This window comes from Brassica napus, chromosome A2, assembly GCF_020379485.1.
Source record: "Brassica napus cultivar Da-Ae chromosome A2, Da-Ae, whole genome shotgun sequence".
NCBI classification, from domain to species: domain Eukaryota; kingdom Viridiplantae; phylum Streptophyta; class Magnoliopsida; order Brassicales; family Brassicaceae; genus Brassica; species Brassica napus.
The window spans coordinates 16,795,976-16,808,768 of NC_063435.1; the positions used below are offsets into that span (position 1 = coordinate 16,795,976).

At 31.8% G+C, this 12,793-nt stretch overlaps 2 protein-coding genes across 2 annotated transcripts; both read left to right on the top strand.

Annotated features, from left to right (window-relative positions):
* The first annotated feature begins 217 nt into the window (after nucleotides 1-217).
* On the top strand, nucleotides 218-4,373 carry LOC106363524. Its single transcript, XM_048752740.1, has 4 exons — nucleotides 218-1,559; nucleotides 1,866-2,846; nucleotides 2,940-3,704; nucleotides 4,324-4,373. The coding sequence occupies exons 1-4, from the start codon at nucleotides 218-220 to the stop codon at nucleotides 4,371-4,373; spliced, it is 3,138 nt and encodes a 1,045-aa protein (XP_048608697.1).
* A 6,669-nt stretch (nucleotides 4,374-11,042) lies between these two features.
* On the top strand, nucleotides 11,043-11,653 carry LOC106399392. The gene has a single exon (XM_013839875.3). It carries the CDS (start codon nucleotides 11,055-11,057, stop codon nucleotides 11,427-11,429), a length of 375 nt encoding a protein of 124 aa, XP_013695329.2. The 5' UTR covers nucleotides 11,043-11,054; the 3' UTR covers nucleotides 11,430-11,653.
* The last annotated feature ends 1,140 nt before the right edge of the window (nucleotides 11,654-12,793 follow it).

The following is a 12,793-nucleotide window of genomic DNA, read 5'->3' on the forward strand; positions in this document are numbered from 1 at the left end:
TGAGGCAGTCATTAATGGAATAAAAGTCTATATGACGTTTGTTTATGGAGACCCTGTATTAGAAAGACGAGATCAGGTTTGGGAACGTCTTACGCGTTTCTCAACAACAAGAAATGGACCTTGGTTCATGATAGGTGATTTTAATGAAATAACATGCCACGAAGAGAAAGCGGGAGGAAGACAACGCGCAGATAGTTCCTTCCTTCCTTTTAAGCAGATGCTTAATGATTGTGGAATGTTAGAGTTTCCTTTCACAGGGGACATGCTTTCTTGGGTGGGGAAGAGAGCAGGAGGATCAACAGTTCGATGTCGTTTAGACAGAGCAGTTGGAAATGCGGACTGGCATGAGAGGTTTCCCCACTCTTCTGTTAAGTATATGAGGTTATGGGGGTCGGACCATCGTCCGATTCTTGCAGATATACTCACAAAGCCAACGAGAAGGTCCAAGAAGTTTAAGTTTGATAAGAGATGGCTGGACAATGAAGAGCTGCGGCAAGTTATCCTTGAGGGCTGGAAGTCTCCTGATCTTCCTCCCAATGCGACTATCATGGAACATATTGCAAGTTGCAGGAAAGCTTTGAGTGAATGGAGGAGGCAAAATAATGTCAATTCGGCAAAACTAGTAGAGGACCTTAAAGAGAAAGTGGAAGGTTTGTATGCTGATGATAGTGCCACGACTGAGGAGATTGCAGCAGCCCTGAAGGAACTCTCGGAGGCGCTCAAATCAGAAGAAATGTTCTGGAAACAGAAGAGTCGGGTGTTTTGGCTGAGAGAAGGAGACAGGAATACAAAATTCTTTCATGCCTTGACAAAGCAACGAAGAGCAAGGAATAAGATCACGCAGCTTGTTGATGAGGATGGAAATATTGTTGAGGATGATGAGGGTCTAGTAGTCATTGCTACTAGCTATTTTAGGCAGATTTTTGAATCATCTGATCCGGAGGAAATTGAGGAGGCATTAGCTCATGTTCCAACGACGATCACTGGGGCTATGAATGATGACCTTACAGCTCCTGTCTCTGAATGGGAGGTCAAATTAGCGCTTTTTGCCATGCATCCAGAGAAGGCCCCAGGACCAGATGGGATGACTGCGCTTTTCTATCAGAAATTCTGGGATATTGTGAAGGAGGATTTAACTCTTATGGTTAACAAATTCCTTTTTGAGGGAACAATGGCGAATGGACTAAATGATACAAATATATGTCTTATCCCGAAGATAACGAAGCCCAATGCGATGACTCAGTTCAGGCCCATTAGTCTGTGCAATGTCAGCTACAAGATAATCTCAAAAGTCTTATGTCAGAGGTTAAAGAAAGTGCTTCCTGGTTTGATATCGGAAACCCAGTCAGCCTTTGTTGCTGGGAGACAGATTTCTGATAACGTCATGATTGCTCAGGAGATGTTTCACGCTCTGAGAACCAAACCAAGTGGGCGCAATAAAAGGATGGCCATCAAGACAGATATGAGCAAAGCATATGACAGGATGGAATGGTCCTTTATCGAAGCTGTTCTGCGTAAGATGGGATTCTCAGAGATCTGGACCAGCTGGGTCATGCGATGTATTACATCGGTAAAGTATAAGGTCCTTATGAATGGAGAGCCAAGAGGAAATATTACTCCAGGTAGAGGACTGCGTCAAGGAGATCCTTTGTCTCCTTTCATTTTTATTCTATGCACGGAAGCGCTCGCTAGCCTTCTTAATCATGCAGAGAATCAAGGGAGGATAACGGGGATGCGTGTCACACGCGCGTGTCCATCGGTATCCCACCTTCTCTTTGCTGATGATAGCCTTTTCTTCTGTAAGGCGGAGCCCCGTGAATGTGAAGAAATAATGAAAGTAGTCAGGAAATATGGTCATGCATCAGGTCAATGTATCAACTTTGACAAATCGTCCTTACTCTTCGGTAAGCGGATTAGTGTAATTGCTAGACAGGAGATAAAAGATGTGCTTGGGATACAGAATGAAGGAGGAATGGGAACTTATTTAGGCATTCCCGAAGACATAAGTGGTTCAAAATGCAAACTTTTTGCATTCCTGAAGGATAAGCTGATGCATAGAGTGAATGGATGGACAGGTAGATGGCTTTCGAAAGGTGGGAAAGAAGTGTTGATTAAATCCATTCTGCTCGCTCTTCCGACATACGTCATGTCGACCTTCCTTCTCCCATTGGAGATATGTGAGAACTTAGCTAGTGCTATCGCTCAGTTTTGGTGGAGCTCGAATCCACCAAAAAGAGGGATACATTGGGCGAAATGGGACAAGGTTTGCCTATCCAGAGAAGAGGGAGGGATTGGTTTTCGCATGATCCATGAGTTTAATCTGGCATTGTTGGCAAAACAACTATGGAGAATAGTTCAATTCCCTGATTCTCTGGTGGCCCGTGTACTACGGGGGAGATATTATAGGCTGAGTTCTCCACTGAGAGTAAACGCTCCTACTGGCCCATCTTATGTGTGGACGAGCATTTCTGCTGCGAGGAATCTGCTATTATTGGGCATTCGACAGAAGATACACTCTGGATATGAGGTTAAGGTTTGGGAGGATCCATGGATTCCAACGAATCCCGCGAGGCCAGCTGCCCCAATGGCACCAGTGATGCATCCTAATATGCGAGTAAGCGATCTTATTAATCAAGAATCGAAGGATTGGGATGTGGGCTTACTGGAGAACTATGTTCATCCTGATGACATACCACTCATTAGGAGTTTGGCCATAAGCTCAACTCATCGTCGTGACTCTTACTGCTGGAACTTCACAAGGAATGGTCAGTACACGGTCAAGTCTGGATATTGGGTGGCTCAGAATTTGTTGAATAAAACAGAGCAAAGGGAAGTTTTGGACCCAAGTATTACCAAGCTCCAAGCGTTTGCGTGGAAACTGAAGGCTCCTACGAAAATATGTCACCTTATATGGCAATTGTTAACTGGTCATGTGGCAGTAACAAGGAACCTGGTAAGACGCAATATGAGATGTGATAACTACTGCCCACGATGTGGAGAAGCAGAGGAGACTGTCACACATGCAATTTTTGAATGCCCGCCAGCTCTTCAAGTTTGGTCTTTAGCTTCGACTCCGACAAGCCCGAACATCTTTCCAGTATCAAGCATCTACACGAATATGGACTATCTCTTTTGGAGGAAAAATAGCATTCTTGAGCCTGATCGTGATAGAGACCCTTATCCCTGGATAATATGGTACATTTGGAAGGCTAGGAATGAGAAACTCTTCAGGGGCATAGATCGAGATCCTTTGGAGTTAGTCCGACATGCGGAGAGCGAATGTCAAGCCTGGTTTGATGCTAAGGAAGTGGTACAACCTGTAACACAAGCTAATACAGATGAGGAGCCCCAAGCCATAAGCTTGGGAAATATTTGCTTGCTAGATGGATCTTGGACATCTTCTGCTAACTTTAGTGGATGCGGATGGGTGTGGAGGGATGGGTCTGGGAATGTGCAGCTTATGGGGACAAGGAATTTCACTCGGCGGGAATCAGCTTTGCACTCGGAAGTAGAGGCACTGCGATGGGCGATGGAGAATATGCTGCAACATTCGAACTGCCAGAGCTTCGGGACAGATTGTAAGGAACTGATAGCAATGGTGAAGGAACCTCAGGCGTGGCCAAGCTTTGCGACGGAATTGGAGAGGATAGAGACGCTACAGATATGCTTTCCGGATTTTAAAATCGCTCACGTCCCACGGGCACGTAACCAGACGGCTGATTTTTTGGCTAAGACTGCTAGATCCTTCCATAGGGAGTTATGTTTTATTGGTTGTTCTATTCCGGTTTGGTTACCCAGACCACCTCAAGTTTGAGTAATAGAATAGCCTTTCGACGTCAAAAAAAAAAAAAAAAAAAAAAAAAAAAAATCAAATTAATATGTCGGATGGCATATTATTTTTCTGTTTTTAAGAATAAAATAATATTTTTGTTATTCCTTATATTGTTTGCGATAGATTATAGATATGTATATGATTTGAAAGTTCGACAAAAAAAAGATATATATATATATATATGATTTGAACACATTTTTATTAGTTATGATATTGATTATAACACAGATAATGAAACTAAATAAATATTCTTTAGGCATATACTGTTTTTAGATTGTAATTGTTTGAAAAATAAGTTGTTTAACTTATCTAGTTTTAGATTTGTATATTGTTTAGAAATTGGTTATAAAATATTAACACAATGTGATATTTAAGCACATTTTTATCACGTGTTTATTATTCAAACCAAATATAAGTATAGAGATTTTTATAACGGTGAGTCAGATGAAACTGGGACAAATAAGAACTGAACTGATTATGGTTTGATGCAGGTATAGTTCCTGAACTGAAGAGAAGCAAGCAAACGATCATTCATGTCTAATTATTTTTAGTAGTCAAACCATTGTTTAAGCAGAGAAGCAAGCAAACAATCATTTATGTCTAATTATTTTCAGTAGTCAAGCCATTCTTTAAGCAGAGAAGATAAACCGATTAGTAGAAGAGATTCTAAAGTTTCTATTATTCAATAGTATTCCATAACCGAAAGCATTTTTATTTGGTTTATAGTTTGGTTGACCAAATTATTTTCTTCCGAAATTTATATTTCGGTTAACTGACTTTATATTTTGGTTTATATTTAAGTTAACCGAAACAATAATTTAGTGGTAGATTGGTTTAATTTAAGTTATATGTCATAATCTTTTTTAAAATATGAAACGCGTGTATTTAGTCCCAACTTGTGGAATAGGTCCAAAAATAATGTATGCCACAGTAAAATTCAAATAGGACTCTATTTTAATAGATTAGATTATAACAGAAATACTAGATTTTGACCCGCGCTTAAAAGCGCGGATTATTTTTCAGTTGATAAAAATATATGATATGAATTAGTATTTTAGTCTTGTTATACATTATTATGTTACAAAATTTTATTATGTCAAACAAAATTATTATTATGTAATTATATTTTTAATCATTTGATTACTTTTTTTCAAAAAAAATTATATGGATTGATCAGACTCAGTGCGTCTATTATTTTAAAATAAATTATTTTCAATTAGATAAGAACAATACTTTTATATCAAGTTTGGACCCGTCGTCGAACCAGTAAACACGATGACTTGTACATAAGCTGGTTTAGATTTAATGAAAACTCGTTAATTTAAAGCATGTAAACTTCGAAAAAACCTGCAATCAAGTGTGACCCGGCATTTGGTTTACATGGTAGGAAAAAAATAATCTTCAATAATATTTTAAGAGATGAATGAAACTTCTAATATATTAATGTAATAAAAAATAATTTAACGTAAATATATATAATTTTGTTTTAACAAATGATTTGCTAAAGTGTTTTTTTATTAAATTTGATTTTGTAAATATTTAGAATTATATAATGTTAGATGACATGATATAATATGATGTATGATATATGCTTTCGTTTTAATAATTGATATCTAAATATTATATATCCATCTTTGAGCATAATATATGATGTATATAACGTTATTGAATAACAACAATAACATTGGATGATAATAAGAAAAATAATTAGAGAAGTGTATCATACAAAATAAGAAATAATAATATAATTTATTTAAATTATTTATAGTTATTGTAGTTAATGGTAGGATAAAAAATAAAGAGTTTTATATAGATGTTATAAATTCTTTTATAAATATTTTTAAAAATATTTTCTTTTAATAATATAAATTTTCAATCGCATCTATAATATATTCTTATCAAAAATCATCATAACAATATATTTAGAATATATATATTTAGAATATATTGTTAAACTAAAGTAGAGAAATATAAGGTACTTGATTATTGCATAGTTAGAGAAATATAAGATAATTGACTATTGCATAGTTAACGAAATATAAGGTGAGACCAAAAAAATAGTTAAGTCTAATGAAAGGGTCCAATAACTTTTCATAGGTAGATTTTTTAAAATTCCTTCCATTTTAATAGTATAGATTAAATCACCTAATAAATACATACAGAACCATTATTAAAATGAATCACCTTAATTTTTTAAAAATCTCTGTTATCTTAAAATGAACTCCTTATGGTGTCACGACCTTCTAACAGATAAGAGTTGTTGTGATCTCTAATTTGGATCTATCGTTCATCACAAACGAATGAGGATACAAATTTGTTTTTCAATACTTTCCAGTCCAGTTACTAAAGTACCTCAAATCAATGTAATATGAATTTTTTTTTTAATTAGTCTATCATAACATTGAAGTGTTGGATTTCCTAATACATGATTCATATTGATCATAAATTCATATTAGTTCATTTAAAAAAACCCAATCGTACCTAACCGGTTCATAATAATGTTGACTATACGACCGATTCTAAATATATATATATATACAACCTAAGCCACCAATTTTGAAAAAATAAAAATCTGTTACAGTATAATAATATACCTAAACAAAATGATTTATATGTCATAAACTTTTTATATTTGTTTATAAATCCGCCATAAAATCCTCATAATGTATCTTAAATATATATTTTAACAGTAAATGATGAGCATAACTAAATCAAGTAAATCTTACCTATTAAAACATATCCATAAACGTGTTCTATTTTATTTTAAATTCACAAATCAGTTATTCTCAAATTCACATAATCAATCTATGCTTATTTACTTTTAATAAATCAAACCTACGGCAACTAAATTATTATGTTGTTACCATAAAATCCTCATTTTCTTTTCCTTTTCTTTTTAAAGCATTCAAGCCTATGGTATTAGTTTTTATATTTGACACAAAAACCGAAATCCAAAGAAACAAACAGATTCCGATAAAAAAAAAGTAGTACTGAACCCGATTTTTTTTATTAAACATCTAAACTGGTTCAGATTTTTGGTATTTATAAAATCTAAATTAAACACGATCCAAAATATTTTAGATATCCGAAATAGATTTTTATATTTAAATATATTAATTATTTTTAGATTTAGTATATAAAACCGGTTTACTATATGGCTAACTAATCCACTTAATACTAAAACCGTACCCTTTTAATTACGGTTTACATAACCACCATAATTTATCTTTGAATTAAATTATCTTTTATATTTTGGTTAAGCACGTGATGTTTGCAATATGGTTTGATTAGAATTATTTTCATATTTTGGTTTTGGTGTGTCTATACTACCGGTTAACCAGTTATACCAACATTAAACATATCTTAATCCTTACCCATTCTAATTTTCAAACAACTTACAAGTTGTGTGATCTAATTCAAAATTAATATTTTCTTCATTATAAATCCATATCAATCATAAGTTTGATTCAAATTATTTTTTTTCTTTTGGTTTTGATGTGACTATACTGTCGGTTAACCAGTTAAACCAACATTATACATATCTTAATCCTTACCCATACTAGATTTAAAACCATCTATAAGTTTTGTGATAAAATTCATTTTTGTTCTTCTAAATAAACCTATACCAATCGGTAGTTTTGAAATAGCTACAAAATTTGTGATCAAAGTCAAAAATATATTTTTTCTCGAAAAGCAAGTATAATAATAAAATCAAATTAGTTGTAATATCTTTTAACTTGAAAATATATAAGAGCAAAATATCTCAATAGATACGATTTTTCTAGATTTCTTGCTTGAGACTTGCAACTTCTAATATTCTAACGATATATATCAAACATATGTGTCAGATTTCACTAATTGCCGTTAACTACTCAACAAATCTACTATATTTTCCATAACAACTAATACATAATATCGTACTATTTAATATCTATTAATTATAGATTTCAAAGAATATACTCTTTACAATACCCTAACTATTTAATCATCTATAAATAACGATGCTAAGAATCATATTTCGAAATATTACAATATTTTAGAGGTAATAATAAAAAAATATTTACCAATATTTATATATAATTACGAGTTAAATAATGAAATAATAATCCAAAAAAATAATAAAAAACCTGACGTATGTGACCGTTTGAAACAATTTATTCAATAAAAAACATATATGGTAAATTATGTTTTAAAAAGTGATAAACACACTTTATATATATTATAATATATTTCAATTTAGAATTGTAAACAAAATGTTTATATAAAAAAAATGGAAACAAACACCCGTGCGGTTGCGCGGGTCGAGATCTAGTTTATATTATAATTCTAATCATTCATATTGAAAGCATTTTAAACGGTTTAAACCAACTTTAACTAGATATACTTTCAGGATGTGATTGCATGTGAATATATAATTGTATAGTCATTCACCTTGTCTGTATACTTTTTTTTTTTTATACATTTATATAGTTAGAATTAGAAAGGCATTTTTCTTAGGGCTTCTCAAGTATTAGCAAAATACCTAGAATGTTTTGTTCATATTATGTATATTTGAGTAATTCATATATGTTCTGAGTATAAAAATATTGTTGTAAATTTTGGATTCGCGTTTTATGTTATAGTTTCAAGTTTTGGGTAAATTTCTAATTTTAAAAATATATTTAAAATATTGGATTTTTTTAATGAAAGGGTCATGAATACTCGAACGGAGCTAGACTCATTACGTAGCCAAATTACATAGTAAATTTTACGGATACTTGAATTATTGACTCAAACTGACCTGGAACTAAAAGGAATCAATATGAACAAAAAAATTCAAATACCTAGATGGATATGAATGCCCAAGACACAAAGAACTTGGACCTGAAAGAAACCGATTTATATTTGACCCGAAAGCCCGAATGCCCAAATCTAACCTTTCATTATATTTTTGTGCATTTTATAAAAGTTACATTTATTCAGTTGGTGAAACTTAAGATTTATTTGAGAGATTTTTGGCTAATTTAATATTATAGATTTGTAGGTTTTTTGTTGAGCAGTAAAAAAAAAGATTTGCTGGGGTTTTGATAATTTTAAACTTATCTTAAATACTAATTGTTATTTATCAATAAAATAAAATGAACATAATATATAATTTTTAAACTTATCTTAATTATGAAGTTAACAAGACATATTTAGAGAAGAGTATAATAAACTCTACGTGATATTATATTTTAGTGAACCAAATTTATGTGGTCGTATATATATGGTATAATCTTTTCGTTTACAAAAAGATATATGTCCAATAAATAAAAGTTTTGACTAAATGATTGTTAGAGAAATTTAAGGTAACACTAGATTATGACCTGCGCTTAAAAAGCGTGGGTTTGTTTTTGAAATTAAATAATTGTTTTAAATGAATTTCTATAAGATAGTGTATAAGTTTGAGCATACTTATCCAGAACATCGAATCAAACTGTACCAAATAAAAAAAAACAAAACAAAAATTGGACTGAATTTCATAAATAACCAAGCAGATAATATATGCTTGTAACCAGAAAATTGAAACCGAACTAAGAACCAAATGGGTTTCTGAATTTTAAAATACAAATTATATACTTACATATATTAATTATATTTAATTTATAAATGACCAAATACCCTAACAATACTATTTATAAATCAAATTACCCGGAAAAACAAATTATCCGAATATTTTTTATTCAAAATGTTTAAATTATCATTATTTATCCGAACAATCCAAATTACTTGATATGTAAACTGAAAACCCTCAAATTATCTGATCCAAACCCGTGATCGAACGCTAAACCCGGTGACCGTATATAATCCAAACTAACTTATGTTCTTCTATGAGAGGTTTTACCAATTGGTATGTTTTACAATTTTTGGATATAATGAAAATCTATTAACTAAAAATACGATAAAATCCAAAAATCTGTTATTAACTTGTGATCCGACACCTTTGAATTTTCGTATCAAATAATTACATTGTATTTATGCTATGTATTTTAATTTATAAGTTTTGTGACGATCAATACTATTATAGTTTTAAAGGTTTTAACGTAGATTATTTATTTTTTTGGCTTAGAAGCATACATTGGGCTTATTTTATCTATTAATTAAATTAAATTTGTAATTAAATACTATTCAAATTCATGTTCACATGAGTAATTCACTTTTTCTTAATTTTATAATCAATATATATATATATATATAACTGACATATCGCAGAACAACTTTTGCATATGGTAAGTATAATAATAATACGGAAGAAAGTGAATATCTCAAGGTGGAAAAATGATATGTGATTAAAATATATTTAATTTGTTTAATTATAACTTCCAGTTAATTATAGAAGAAAATATAGGGTACAAAATATTGATTGATATTGCATGATTATAGTTAGATTAACTATTAAATGGCCAAACAGTTAAATATTAAATAATAATAAATATAAATAGTTCCAATAACTTTTTTAATTAGATTTATTAAAACTTTTTCCCTTTTAATGGTAATGATACTGTTTGTTTAAATCAAAATAATATCAAAATATTATTAGTTAACAAAACGGTCTAAACAATGGGGGTGATTGGTTAAGCTTTATCTCCCTACTTTAGCTTTATTTATTTTTAAATTACTAAATTTTACCATGTTATAGCTTTAGCTTTACTTTTAAAAATTAAAGTCTACATCAAGTTTTTATTTAGTTTTATCAATCATGCTTTAGCTTTATTTTTAAAGATACAGCAAAAAAAAATAAAGCAAAACTTTTTTTTATGTATTTTAGGCAAAAATCATACATCGTCTTTTTATAGACTGTAGAATCTGCAAATGAAAAACAAAATATCTATAATATCAAATAAATTATATAATCATAATAAAAACTTTTATAAATATTTTAATTTTGAATTTGAGTGTTTTAAAATTATTAAGATATTTAAATATCACATTTTTAATTACAATAAATTTTGATAATTTATTAAAAAATATTAATATAAATTATTTTAATTGATATAAAATAATAATTTTATATATATACAACACATATTTCATATATTTTATTTTAAAATATCTACAGCTTAACATCTACAGTTAAACATCTACAACTAAACTTTTAAAACTACAGTCGAACCAATCATCACCAATATTTTTTAAGTAGATTTATTTAAACTCTTTTACCTTGCTATTATTTCACAACACCTTTATAATATTTTGAAACCTTATGAAATATCATAAATGGAAATGGTCTAACATTTCTCCCGCATCGTCAATAAATCCCCAGTCTCCTCCTTCTCTTCGATTCAAATCCCTACGCAAAGGTCCCGATCTTCCGAAGATTCAGTCGAATCGAGAAGCCATGGATAACAGCAGTAGCATCAACTCCACCTCCTCTAACCTGAGCACGGCTTCCCTGGAAAAGCTCGATCAGGCGGCGAGCTGGGTCAGCACAACCCTCATATCCGCCTTCTTCGCCTCCCTCGAGCGTTGCGCCTGCGTCAATCTATCGACCTCCGATGATGATGACGACGACAACGAGGAATCCCACAATCGTCCTCTTGCTCTCTCCGCCGCTCCTCAACCTGACGACATCGTTTAGATCTGGGATGCATGATGCTCACCACTTTTGATTGTATATGCCAGATTCCATGCTTGTTTTTTTTTTTTCATTTTTGTCCTAATGTCTCTGTATAAACTGATTATGCTTGCCTCTGAAAGGATTATTTAGTTTTGGATTTGGAATCTGAATTTTTGTAGAGTTTCTTTGTATGAGAATGACTGTGCTGAAGAACAATTCGTCTGTTTTCTAATTGTTTGTTGAAATTCTGATGTTGTTTCACGCATAATCTGGTTTTATCTTCCTAGGTGGTCTCTTTTTGAGTTAATAAGGATTTTAGGAGTAGCATGCTTATAGATTTGTATGTACATTGTCTTGTAAGAATGCAAGTGTTCATTTGCTTCTTAGCTTCCTATTGGTGTATATACGAGCGGTCGTTAAACTTGATCTGACTTTTAAGTCTAGGGCCTCTCCATCCCCACTCCATAATTTACTCCAAAAATGGAGTGGAAAATGGAGTATGAACAAAAAATAAAAAAATTTCCATTTATGGAGTAATCACTTTTTTGTTTCTTCACTACTTTATTTTTTTTTCCATTTTGCAGTAAATTATGGAGTGGAGATGGAGATGCTCTTAGCTACTAAGAATGCAGTTTTCTTTTCTATTTCGCCTTGTTAAAGAAAAAGCATGCTTTTTAGGTAGATTGTTTTGGTGCTGCTTGGTTTTCCATTGATGAGTTGCAATGAGATTTACACTCATCGTTCCAATTGCTAAAGCAAAAGTTGCTATGTTGAACGCACGATTAATGACTCTGAGGACCACATTAGATTGTCTTTTAGCCTTACCTCTGCATTTATTTCTCTTTGTTCCCCGCCTGTGAAGTGTCTATCGAGTTGCCTTAGCTGTGTTTTTTTTAGGTGAGGTGATGATCATCTGTCTTAGGATCTTTGAAAAAAAAGAAGACTCGCTGATGTTGATGTATATTTAATGTTTTGTCATCTTAGCATGAGCTTTTCTCAATCTCTTCTAAATTGAGATTTGAGGTTGTGTTAAAAAATTGGCATAACGATTTTCAACAAAGCCTGCTATACCAAGTACAATCAGTTGTAGGGTTCGGCCTTTTGAAAAAAGAAGTATCCAAGTATTCATTACTCTGTTTCTTTTTTGGATTTACTTGTCAAGGATTGCTAAAGAAGAATAAGAATTTGCTTTTGATTGGCGTAAACAATGTATAAGAAAGATATTGGGAAGTTCCTTTGACGGTACGTGTGAGAAAAGTAAATTCCAGAGAGGAATGAATATCACTTGAAATTTGATATGTTGATGATTATCGTGTAGTTCCAGTTTCAACTCTTATTTATTTTATTATTATTACTATTCAATCTACACAATAAGATTGTGATGA